Below are 12,233 nucleotides of genomic sequence, written 5' to 3' on the forward strand. Positions count from 1 at the left end.
TCATCTTATATAAGAAAATATAATAATAATTTTGATAAAAGTCTTTTTGTCCGCTTATGTACTTTATATTATTATTATAATTCATATTTTATGACTTTTTTTCATTATAAAATAATTTATATTACAATTCTAGTCGAGTTTAACTTCAAAATTTTTACACACAATTTAAATTTCAGATCTCGACCCCACATTTGTCATAATAAAAAAAAATGAAGGAAAAAGTCAACCAAATCTGACTCGACACAACAACTGGGTTAGTTTTTTTTTTTTTCTTTTTTTCCTCTCCATACCTAGGCTGTGGTTGCATGGATTTAGTATAAGCATGCTTCCAAGATCCACACAAATGTGCTACCAACAACATTATTATAGACTTTACATGTAATAAAACTCATGTATTTGTAATTCTCACAGCTTTGTGGATTTCGATCTCGGTTCAGTTTCGTCGAAGAGAGGCCAACCTCTTTTCGAGCTCCTCAACGTCAGGAGATTCAGAGCTGAAAGCAAATTTGAATTATTGTTAGCTCAATACAAGCTAGCAGGTGCAGAAGGTACAAAATTTCTTGATGTTATATGACCACCAGATTAGTATTTTGTTTGATTATGCTCATTTATCAATGATAAACCCATCACCACTCGTAACAAAGAAATATCTCCTCCATTAAAACATTATATTACATCTTTCTTAATCAACATATTATATGCATATTATATTCAAATCAGCAGGAATGTAACCAGCGTGTAGGTTAGATATAAATGTTACCGAGAAAGAAAATTTCAAATGGCAATGCAAAGGGTACCTTGTAACAGGATTTTCAGTCTTTCTTGCTGCAATCCGGCCTTTGGGCGCAGAAGATAGCTGCCAACAGGAAAAATCAATGTTACAGACAGCAATAAATTTTCAAAGTGAAGAAAATTTGAGATTCAAGCAAAGCGTTATAATTGTCAAGAAACCAACCTGGGATGCAATATCAACACCAATCTCATCAAGCACCTACGAAGAGAGCAACAAAAACAAGTATCCAAGTAAGTAAAATCCTTGAATATAATTTAAAGCTCAATTAAAGATATGTAAGCTATGTAAACTTAAATATGTTGTAACAATTACCTGATTCGTAAGCTCCTCAGTTTCCTCTTCTGCCTCATCCTTATCTAAAGTTTCGTCTATAGACTCTGACATCATTTCAATCTGGAGAAACCAAGTAGGAACAGGAGTGGAAAGAAGAAAAAAAAAAAAAATCTAGGACATAATAATATTACAAATAATCCTTTAATTTTACTTCTTGTGTCATTGCTACGCCCAATTTCAGATATATCTATCAAAGCAAACTGTTCAATTTGGTCATTTGTGTACTTCAACTTACTCTCCCTTTCTCAGGAAACTATATGGTAATTGGTATTCAATAACTATTGAAGCAAGAAAAAATAAATAGTGAAAGTGGGAATGTTACCGTCATGTCCAACTGTGCCGACTGTTTCTGGAACTCTTGAATCACTTTTGCCTGCTTTGCTGGTGCCATTTGCTGCAATGAAAAAAACAAAGATGATAAAAATGATCATGTGGTTATAACATGATATACAAACTAACAAGTTTCCTCTTGTTAAAAATAGTCCTTTAGTTTTACTTCCAGTTCTCTGCTAGGTTTGTTGTAAGACCATTAAAATAGTAGAATCATAAGAAAAAAATTAAGGCTATCATATTCCTTTCGCGTGCCTACCTTGTTCATTGCAACCATTGCTTTTGTTGCACCCTTCATTCCAGTAGACATTGAAGTGCTAGCGTATAGAGCCTAGACGAAGCCAGCATTAAGCCAATTATTTTCACAAAACTAAAAGAGAAGGTCAACAAGATTCCACGGTAAGGATGGTGACCTGTGTATGAGTAGCTACCCCTCGAATTTGGGCACGACTCCCTTGCAAATTAGTTATCTGTTGGCGTAGACGAACAAGCTGTCGAGCTAGGATTCTAGTTGCAGCCTATGAAAACATGAAAACATTTTTACTCGTGCCATAATAATGGGATACTAATAAAAGTAACAAAAGAAGGTATCCGTATGTGCTCAACAATACGATTATCAACAGTAAATCACACTCTTAATTGAAATTTATTTCTCGACAAATGGAAATTTTGGATTCTATATTCCTTTGCTGCCACCTCAACAATTGTCATCTTCTTTAGATGCACTTTCACAAGATGCAATTTGCATAGAATTGCAGTCAAGGGAAAAGAAAAAAAAATGAAGCATTCAACTGCATGGAACCAAGAAAATCAAACCAACCCCAGTAATCACGAAGGTATAGAAGAAAATTAATCACAAACAAAGCCAACGATACACCCTTTTCAAAGAAGAAAAAAGCCCACGATATACTGCTACTAATTTGAAGCTTTGGAATCATGAATAACTAACTAGTGGAGGTAGATAAGATGAACATGGTTGGCAATTGATATATAAGAAAGTTAACTTGCCTCATTTCCAGTTTTGGCAGTCTGCTTTATCTCTGCCACCAATTTTTTTTCCTGAAGTTATAAAGAGTAGGGAAATCTAAGAGCAAAAAAAGGCAAAGATGGTAATAAAAAATGAAAATCAAAAGGGAGCTCACATCATACCTCCATCTGAAGAGATGAAATTTCTCGCTCAATGCCTAACAATAGATAACATATAAGGTAGGGTAAGAATTTTGTAAAAATGAAAATTCAAGGATGGAGTTTCCTGATGAATTAGTTAATGATGGATGAGGAGAGCACATGTCAAGGAAAGGGAATCTAGTCTCTTAACTCACCTCTAGTTGCAACAGCCATTTCTCGCTTGCTGGTGCGAAGAGCATCTGAAATGAAAGCACAATGTCATCGCACATCTCTAATCAAGCCGCATAGGATTTATGCAGTAATCGCACCCAAGGCTACTAAAGTTCCCTTAATAGTTACAAGAAAATAAGAGGAATCCCATTTATCATTCTCATTGCACCCTGCAAAGCCCCTACCACCGTACGACAAATGTAAATTACGCCTTTAATCTACCACAGGAAAAGAATCCTAAGATTGATCATCTTCAAAATTGACCCCGAAATCGTACAAACTAGAGAAATCTACAGAAAAAAAGCTAGTGAAATTGAGAAAGAAAGCATGAAACGAGGCAAATAGAGTGGCATTGAGAAATCTAAGGCAATCGTGATATAAGCAGGAGCAGATCGGAGGTAAGGGAGAAATTTATGAGACCTTTGGGCGAGGTTTTCTTCCTGAAGATGTTCATGTTCATGGTTCTTTCTCCACTTCCGTAGCTAAATCCAGAACCAGAGTGGGAATAAGGGTAGGTATTGCAATTGTACGACGACGTTTACAGTTCCCGAGACAAATGCAGGAATTGGAAGCTGAGTGGAGCTCACACTAAGAAGCCTCGAAGAGTAGCCGTTACGAATTTGCACTGCCTAAACTGCCCTTCCTGAAGTCTTATATTTACCTTGCATTTTCTAAAATATAGATTTTGTATTTAATTTTAAACAATAATTATTCAATTAAAGCATTAAAAATTGCGAATTATCGCAAATTGGACCGGTAAATGTCTTTCGGCAAGATGGGCCTGTTGGTTTGCCAATTGGACAACAAATAGCCCTGGCCCAACTAAGTTCAATACATTACATTTCGGCCCAAATCAATTGTTATTTTTTTAATATTAAAAGTAGAAATGAATAATTGGAATTCCAAATAGAATTATGCTCATATTTTGATTGCTTATTAGTCAACATAGCTGAATTTTTTAATACAAGCCTACATTATTGTAAAGATTATGTTGTTACAATGTCTCGATCTAATCAAGAAAGATAGAGATAGAGATATAAGGTATAGTCATAAAATAAACAACCATGCAAATGCAATAATGCACATTGCAACAAGTAATTATTTAAATAATATCAACATTCTCAAACCGTCTACCAAAATAAATAAGCAATTATATTTCAATAATATTTGTTGAAATTCTGGCATGTAGTACTAAGGTTGGTTTAGTTATTGGCCTCCCGCTATATATATTAGGCAAAATAATATGTATCTGACTTGTTGGTTTATAATAATTATAAGTGCATGTCGAAATATTATTTGTTAAAATGTAAAAATTTATTCCGAGTAGATGTATTTTTAAAATTGTATACATACCGTTAAAACAGACAATATCTGCTAACAGTGGAATTGAGTTGTTAAAAATGGTATCAGAGCCGGACACATTGTGGTGTGCCAACAACAAGGCTGGAGGGTGGATTGGAGAGGGTAACGAAACATTAGAGTGTGGAAACATCTCCTTAATAGACACATTTTAAAATCGTGAGACTGACGAAAATACGTAATAAGCTAAAGAGGACATCATAAGAGCTATAGTTTGACTCGAGTTTATTTAGGATTTTTGGAAGAAAAAATAAAAGCTATAGTTTGGGCGGTCAAAAAGAGACCATAAGAGCACGCGTGTGGGTTCGTGTACCAAACGTGCAATTCCAGCGGTTTTTTTTTTTTTTTTTTTTTTTTTTTTTTTTTTATTATTAAAGAAAGAAATTGATTTTGCGTTCGAAATTGTGTCGGCGAAGCTGTATGTCGTTTTCCTAAAAAGCCCCTTCCCATTTGCATCCCCTCTCATTCTATCTTTGATTTAATTTGTAATTTGAAATATTAAATTTTAATGGGTATTTTTTCTTTGACCTTTTGTCCTTTTCCCCTCTCGTCTGTAACGTCCTCTTCCTCTCATTAAATTAATTTCATCCATCTACATGTCTTATCCACCAAAATCTCAATTATTCATTATTCTAATTTATATTTCTTTTATTTATTCATTCCATAATTTAAAAAAAAAATTAAAAAAAAAAGCCTTAATCATGTTTATATACTCCCAATTACACATCAAAGTCAATATAAGAAATCAAATCTAGTACTTCTCTATACCTAATACAATCCCTCAATCACATTATTATTATTATTAGTTAATATATACATCTCAAGTTATTTTAAAATTTCCATAAAATAGCCAAAAATACATTAAACCAATATAAAAAAATTTAATGGAAATAAAATTTTATCCACCAACATGATAGTGGGGTTGACAAGTTGATTAGATAAGGTTTAATTGAATTGATATTATGTGATAGACCATAAATAGATTAATAAATATATCATTTTAAATTCTAAAGGAATTAAGATATGGTTTAGAAAAGCAAAATGATATGCTAAAGATTTATTATATATTAAAAAAAAGCGAGGGATTCCAACAGCAACATTAATGTATTAAGAGGAGAAGAAAAACTTTGGTTAAAAGAATATTGATTCTGATTGCACAGTACCATCAGACAAATTATGGTATTTGGGCATCATATTCCGCACATTATTTTATTTTTGGTTTAAAAAAACTTATGAGTTATGATTAATACTAATCATTAGTGCTCTAACTAAAAAATTAATTATTATATTAATTTAACCCAATCAAATGTCTGCAGTTGCCCCCCCCTTCCCCTGCACGTTAAGAAACCTTACTCATTTTACATCTTATAATATTAATCCTTCACTTTCCAAAAACAAAAAAATAAAATAATTATAATCCTTCTCATCTACTTACCTTCTAATTGCAGACAACAATTTTCTCAATGCACTCCTTGTCTAATCACTCCATGATTAGGGCTAATCAAACTTCATCATTTTTTTTCATTTTATTAAAAAAAAAATTATTTTATTGTTTTTTTAATTCAACTAATATATAAAAATAAATTCTTTTTCTAACATTTTAGTCGATCTATTTTAATTGGATTATGCTCATAGTGACATATATTATACTAAAATGTACCAAATTAGTTCCTATTTTAATAAGTCTAAATAGGAGCTATGAAATTAACATAATTTCGTGATTTAGCTTAGTTTGAATTTGGTCTATATAACCATTTAAATGCTATTTTAATAGCCTATATTTTGGTTAGGCCTCATAAATTAACATTTAAATCATTTTTTTCCCTAATTTTTAAAATATGTTAAAAGAGAAATGCAATCTTACATTCGCAAATACCTTAAACGAGTTAACAACTTTTCTAAATGCTCGAACCCTCCAATGCTACTAGCCTAAAGTAGTTATCTTTTCCTAGATCGAGACATAATGATGAAATTTAGGATAGAGATTAGACCTTAAACGTAATTAAAAAAAAGAAAGGGAGTATGTTGCAAAGTAATGAGGAAAGAGTGGAGGAGACAAGAAAGCGTGACGACAATGTTGAAATCCAAACAAAACTTTGATGACAATTCTTTTTAAAGCGATGCCTTTAATTAGCTACCCACCACTTCATTTCCATTTTCTTCTTTTATTTTTATTTATATTATTATTTATTTATTTTTTTTAGCGGTGTCCCTACCAACTCCATGGGTGACACAATCACCCCTTCAGATTTCATTGTCCCTTTCATTGTTATCCCCCTATTATATTTTAATTTTGATCAAATACATTACTTTAATTTCATCCTTATTCTCCTAATTCCTTTCCTTACCATATTATAATGCTTCAAATGTCACATTTTCCTCCCATATAAGACAATTACGTGTCACGCCCTTCTTAACATGCTGTATTAAAAAAATATAGACCATATAAAAGGAAATAAGATTATGCATGAATCATGGACAATGAAACAAACCCCAACATTAAAAAATAAATAAAGAAATAAAAAGAATAATGTTGTTTTAAAAAAGAGGAGAAAATAAATAAAGAAATACAAGTGTCGGTGGTGGTTAAATTAGGGAAGGGCGTAGGAAAGCGAGATCATCAACCTCCACCCCATGAGTATTATTGGCTATATTTTTATTTTATATATAATAATATATATATATATATATTGAAGATGATTGACCAGGTTTTCATTTATAAACTTATTATTATTATTATATTTTTTTTTAATTCTCTAAACCTCTAAAACAAAGTGCTTAATTCATAATGATTTTAACGGTCATGCTTGGAAATGGAATTATTATATTTACCAACTAACACACATTAGTTTTATGTATTTATGTAAACAAATTTTTCTAATCATCCCCTTTGTTAACTAATTTCCAAATGTGATAATAATAATAACAATAATTTATCATTGTATTTTAAGAAATCAACCTGGGAAGGGTTGTGAAGTTGGACCATGTACAAAAAAAAGAATTTTTTTTTTTATCTGTGTGTGGATATTGGTTGGCGACTCTGAATTTAACAGTTTTATAAAACTGTACGATTTTTTCTATTTAAATAAAGAAACTCTTTGTTGGTGATTTAAAAATGACTGGTTAACTAAGACACTAATATACAATATACATATTTTTGTGTTATTAAAGATGATACAACAATTTGATATCGAGTCTCAAACCTCTAAAAAAAAATATATGGTTAATGTGTCACATAAACATTAAACCAAGACAAAAACTTGTTTAATATAAAAGAAAGGATAGTTATTTGATTTTTTTTAAAAAAATTGAAATCATTAAAATTTTAAAACTAATGATACAAACTCATAAATCAAGCTTTTTGTAAAAAAAAAAAAAAAAATAGAGAAAATAATAAAAATAAATATTTTATCAAGATATATAACTGGACCATAATTTAACAATGGAATACATTACAATAGAATTTATAAAATAAAAAAATAAAAAAATAAAAAAAGCTAAGATATTTCTGAAGAGTATTATTTTTTATTTTTTGAAGTTATTTATAATAAATGTAATATTGAGAGTATAGAAGAATAAAAGAAATAAAAGAAATAATAAAAATGAATGCATGAGGTTGAGAATTGACAAAAAAAGAAAAACAGAAATTAATGGTATTTATGAGTTTTGGGATAAAAAAGAAATTAAAAAAAGAAATTAAAAAAAGAAAAGAAAAAGGGAGTGGGACTTAGGGCAATTAATAGCATATATGCTCCATAAATTTGGTTCAATCAAATGGAAGCTTCAACAAACACGCTTAAACCACAGTGTTACACATTTGGCCCCCCTATCAAAATTATTAATAACATATTTAATCTTTTATTCTTTTCATTCATTTTATAACTTCATTTATTTATATAAAAGAAATTACAAGATAAAATAAAAGATTATTATTTTAGAAATTTGGATAAATAAAATAAATAAATAAACAAGATTAGAATCCATTCGTACATTGGTTGAGGTAGAAATGAATTGGTTTGACTATTCTGACACAGCTCATCCATTTGGTACATGTGGTCAGGTACAAACCCTGTACAACGGTAAGTGAAATTATTAACTTTTTTTTTTTTTTCCTTCTTAATATTTAGTCATCGTACCTTTACACGTACAAATCAGAAGTGCATTCATTTGAGAGGAGTTTTAGCCTGGAGTGCCATGCTTGGACTGCAGTAGTATAGGGGTACTAAAACCATCTACTCATCCACCATTATCAGATTTAATGCACATAGATGGATGCATATAAACCACGTTTTGTTAACCACTTAAACCCACATTTTTTTCTTCAACTAACTCTTTATTATCATATATTAATCATGCTCCTCCTTCCCACGTAGACTGCTCAAACAATCCCAATTATCATATATTAATCATGCTCCTCCTTTCCACGTAGACTGCTCAAACAATCCCAATCAGTTCCTCAATGCTTATAAATTCATGATCAAATCCTTAATCATAGAACTTCTCTCCCAATAATACCCAACACAAAATTGACGGAATTGGTAAAAAAAAAAAAATAATAATAATATGCAACCAGGGTTGAGGGTGGAAGGGTGCCGGGGGGGACCAAATTATAGAAGGATCTTAGATATTTAGTCTGGCGTGTCTAGAAGAAAGCAAAACCTGTTCCCTTTTACTTCCGAATTAAAAAAAAAAAAAAAAAAAAAAAGAAAGAAACCAATAATTGAAAATTTCCAATTAAACTGTAAATAAAAGAGAGTTTATTAATTATAAATAGGAGAATCATTTTATTATATTTCATAGACGTGGCCCCCCTCCTAACAGACATTGTGAGATTATTAAATTAAATTTCCTCCGCAAAACACGCCTCCAGGAAATTACATTTTTAATTACAAAAAGAAAAAAAAAAAAAAAAAAAAAAAAAAAAAGAAGAAAATTATTTAACCGTCTATCAAATTCAAGGAATGTTCCTCCGTCATAATATTTTAAAAAAATGAAGGGAAGATGAAATAGAACGCACGCGTGCAAAGCCCAAGGTCAGTGCCGCACGTACCTAACTCTTTACTCTCTTTGCTATATAAACTCGCCTGCCACTTCCTTCTTCTTCATCGCTTCATTTTCTATTTCTATTTCTATTTCTATTCCTATTTCTCTGCAATTAATACTCATCATTTCCATTTCCATTTTTTTTTTCTGTTCCCAATCCACTCTAGCGTTTGATTTTGCTGCTTCAATTTGTGGAAAATGGCGGCCGTGACCTCGTTTCCTCAGGTTAACGATATCGAGTCGATGAGGTTCGATGTTGATAAGCTTACTTATGAGATCTTCTCCATTTTGGAGAATAGGTTTCTCTTTGGCTGCGATGATTCTAATCCGAAGCTACATGTCACCGCTCAGGCTCCGGTGGATGGCGATGACTTGAAATCTGGAAAGCACAACTCAGGGAAGGTCAGGATTCTAAGTATTGATGGTGGAGGTTCCACTGATGGAATTCTTGCCGCTAAGTCGCTTGCGTATCTTGAGGATTTTCTCCGTCGGAAGTCGGGGAAGCCGGATGCGCGCATTGCCGACTATTTTGATGTGGTTGCTGGTTCTGGAGCGGGAGGCATTCTCGCGGCTTTGCTGTTTACTAAGGGAAAGGACGGTAGTGCTCTGTTTACGGCGGATGGAGCGTTGAATTTTCTGATTAAGAACCGTCGAGACATTTTCCGGTCGTCGGATGGAGGAATTTTCCGACGAGTGTTCCGGTCGACGAAGGTGGAGAAGTTGTTTCGGAAGACGTTTGGAGAGTGCACGTTGAAGGACACGTTGAAATCAGTTTTGATTCCGTGCTATGATCTCTCCACACGAGCGCCATTCTTGTTTTCTCGCGCCGACGCTTACGAAATGGACGGTTACGATTTCAAGATTCACGACGTTTGCGTTGCGACGTCTGCAGAACCTACAATCTCCGGAGCCGTCCAAATGTGGTCAGTCGACAAGCGAACAAAAATCACCGCCGTCGACGGCGGCATAGCGATGAACAACCCGACGGCTGCCGCAATTACACACGTGTTGAATAACAAGCAAGAATTTCCGTTCTGCAATACCGTCGAAGATCTCCTTGTAGTGTCCCTCGGAAACGGAGAGTCAGATTTCGGCGCCGTAAACCTAAACTCGTCACCAGCCGCGTTCACAAGGATCGCTGGAGAGGGCGCTTCCGATGTGGTAAATTACCTGATCTTGCCCTTCTACAGTAACAACTAACACATACATTAAATTCAATGAATTAGTTAACTAGAATTTTTGTTTTTTTAAAGGTAAAAAAGATAAATAAATCCGTAGTACAAATTATACTATTGAACCGATATGGATAGATTTGTCGGCAGAAGGAGGAGAGAAGTAGAGAGATTCGGCATTTAATTTTGGGTATTCAACATTTAAAAATAAATAATGCATGACAAATCGGTGTCCTCCAATCATTTTCCTTTTAAATAAATAATTATTTCGTAACTATAGTAAATAAAATACATGGAACAAGAGAATCTTTATTTGTTAGCACAAATTAGAAGACGCATGAGAAAGAAATGGGGCGTAATTCATTTAATGGTTTGGTGAGCTAATTATTGTGTGCTTTTTATTCTATAGGTTGATCAAGCTGTTTCCATGGCATTTGGCCCCCACAGGACAAGCAATTATATCCGTATTCAGGTATTCAACCCCAGTTCCTTCTTTTATTTCCTTCCCTTATAACCTCATAAATGTTTCCAATTTCTCCAATATGGTTACTGCGTAGTGAATTTCATCTAACAAGCAAAGGGAATTTGTTTTATGGTCTCAGGGAAATGGCATTGGAGCAAAGAGCAGAGGCCAAAAAACCATCAACATATTGGAAAAGGCAGATGAAATGCTAACCCAGAAGAACTTAGAAGCAGTTTTGTTCAAAGGAAAGAAGATGATTGAGAACACAAATTTGGAGAAATTGGAAGTGTTTGCTGGAGAAGTGATAAAGGAAGAAGAAAGGAGAAAAAGCAGCCTTCTGCCAACTGTACTACTGAAGCAAGCATTTCCATCTCCAAGAACATCTTCTGCTTCAGCCACCACACTCTCCACCATATCCTCCTGCTAATCATTCACACCCATAAACCCAACACTCCGAATTTCGAGGTTAGTTTAGTTTCTATAAGAAGAACAAACAAATAAGTTCAATTTGTGTATTATAATCTGCTGCCGCTCGCGATGAAATGGGAACGTCCGAGTCTGAGCTGAGCTGCGTTGTGTGCCAAAACTGCCACCAGGTTTTTTTTTTTTTTTTTTAAAAAAAAGAAAAATCCTGTTGGAGTGTGGTTGTTGATACGTTACTACTAGACATTTGCAATCATTAGGGATTTCTAAATGCCCCATTGTATAGTAAGAAAACTGAGAGATTTTTATTTATTTATTAATTTTTGTTCTATGGGAAGAGTGTGATTTTACAGTATAGAGAGAGAGAGAGAGAGAGAGAGAGTTTGGATATTACATAAAATCCCATTGGCAGAATTGGGTATTAACCGTCTATTGTATTGTATTGCATTGCATTCAAAGGTGTGATGATTTATTATGTTCCGAATCACTACACAACATGAGGTCCTCCAGACATTTATAAATAATAAAAAAGGAAAAGAAAAAAGAAGACCCAAATTTGAATGAGATGATGGTTGTTGTTTAATGGGATTTGCACTGATGAGAGGTCAAAGAAGAGGCTGTTTAAGAGATATTGTACATTCAATTAATACAGAACATGAAAGCAATGGAGAAAAAGGCTTCCTGATGTTTGCTTTGCTTTGACCTTCACTCACCGACATAACTTATTTTTTTTTAGAGAATATGAGGTGGCCTTTATGCATTCCTCCTCTATTTGACTTCAAAATTATGCCACTCTAATTATTTCCAAAAATTAAGGTCCAAACTTTAAACTCCATCCATATTCAACTTCTCTACTTCCTTTTTCATGTGAACGCTTTATTCAACTTCTCTACTTCCTTTTTCATGTGAATTATACACCAAGTTCCCAAAGGAAATTAAATTGAATTAGTCAAGCTTAAGACTCCAAAAGATAACACTA

General features: G+C 33.0%; 2 protein-coding genes across 2 annotated transcripts; one reads left to right on the forward strand and one right to left on the reverse strand.

Annotated features, from left to right (window-relative positions):
* Positions 1-137: 137 nt before the first annotated feature.
* Positions 138-3,375, reverse strand: LOC111781981 (vacuolar protein sorting-associated protein 2 homolog 2). The gene is made up of 11 exons (XM_087119935.1): positions 3,215-3,375; positions 2,779-2,823; positions 2,606-2,640; positions 2,465-2,515; positions 1,870-1,974; positions 1,716-1,787; positions 1,449-1,520; positions 1,106-1,186; positions 956-991; positions 798-856; positions 138-494 (listed from the first exon to the last, which is right to left on the reverse strand). Exons 1-11 carry the CDS (start codon positions 3,252-3,254, stop codon positions 434-436), a joined length of 657 nt encoding a protein of 218 aa, XP_086976061.1. The 5' UTR covers positions 3,255-3,375; the 3' UTR covers positions 138-433.
* Positions 3,376-9,256: 5,881 nt separating this feature from the next.
* On the forward strand, positions 9,257-11,460 carry LOC111782250 (patatin-like protein 7). The gene is made up of 3 exons (XM_023663086.2): positions 9,257-10,357; positions 10,778-10,840; positions 10,971-11,460. Exons 1-3 carry the CDS (start codon positions 9,395-9,397, stop codon positions 11,256-11,258), a joined length of 1,314 nt encoding a protein of 437 aa, XP_023518854.2. The 5' UTR covers positions 9,257-9,394; the 3' UTR covers positions 11,259-11,460.
* Positions 11,461-12,233: the final 773 nt, after the last annotated feature.

This window comes from Cucurbita pepo, chromosome 19 (genome assembly GCF_057944985.1).
Source record: "Cucurbita pepo subsp. pepo isolate OVF chromosome 19, ASM5794498v1, whole genome shotgun sequence".
Classification (NCBI taxonomy): Eukaryota; Viridiplantae; Streptophyta; class Magnoliopsida; order Cucurbitales; family Cucurbitaceae; genus Cucurbita; species Cucurbita pepo.

Bases quoted from the DNA above. Each gene is read 5' to 3' on its own strand.
- LOC111782250 (XM_023663086.2), top strand. From the start codon at position 9,395: ATGGCGGCCGTGACCTCGTTTCCTCAGGTTAACGATATCGAGTCGATG. The intron at 10,358-10,777 runs GTAAATTACCTG...TTTATTCTATAG, and splicing joins GAGAGGGCGCTTCCGATGTG to GTTGATCAAGCTGTTTCCAT. The intron at 10,841-10,970 runs GTATTCAACCCC...TTATGGTCTCAG, and splicing joins GCAATTATATCCGTATTCAG to GGAAATGGCATTGGAGCAAA.
- LOC111781981 (XM_087119935.1), bottom strand. From the start codon at position 3,254: ATGAACATGAACATCTTCAGGAAGAAAACCTCGCCCAAAG. The intron at 2,516-2,605 runs GTATGATGTGAG...TTATAACTTCAG, and splicing joins TTTCATCTCTTCAGATGGAG to GAAAAAAAATTGGTGGCAGA. The intron at 1,521-1,715 runs GTAGGCACGCGA...TTTTCATTGCAG, and splicing joins CAATGGTTGCAATGAACAAG to CAAATGGCACCAGCAAAGCA.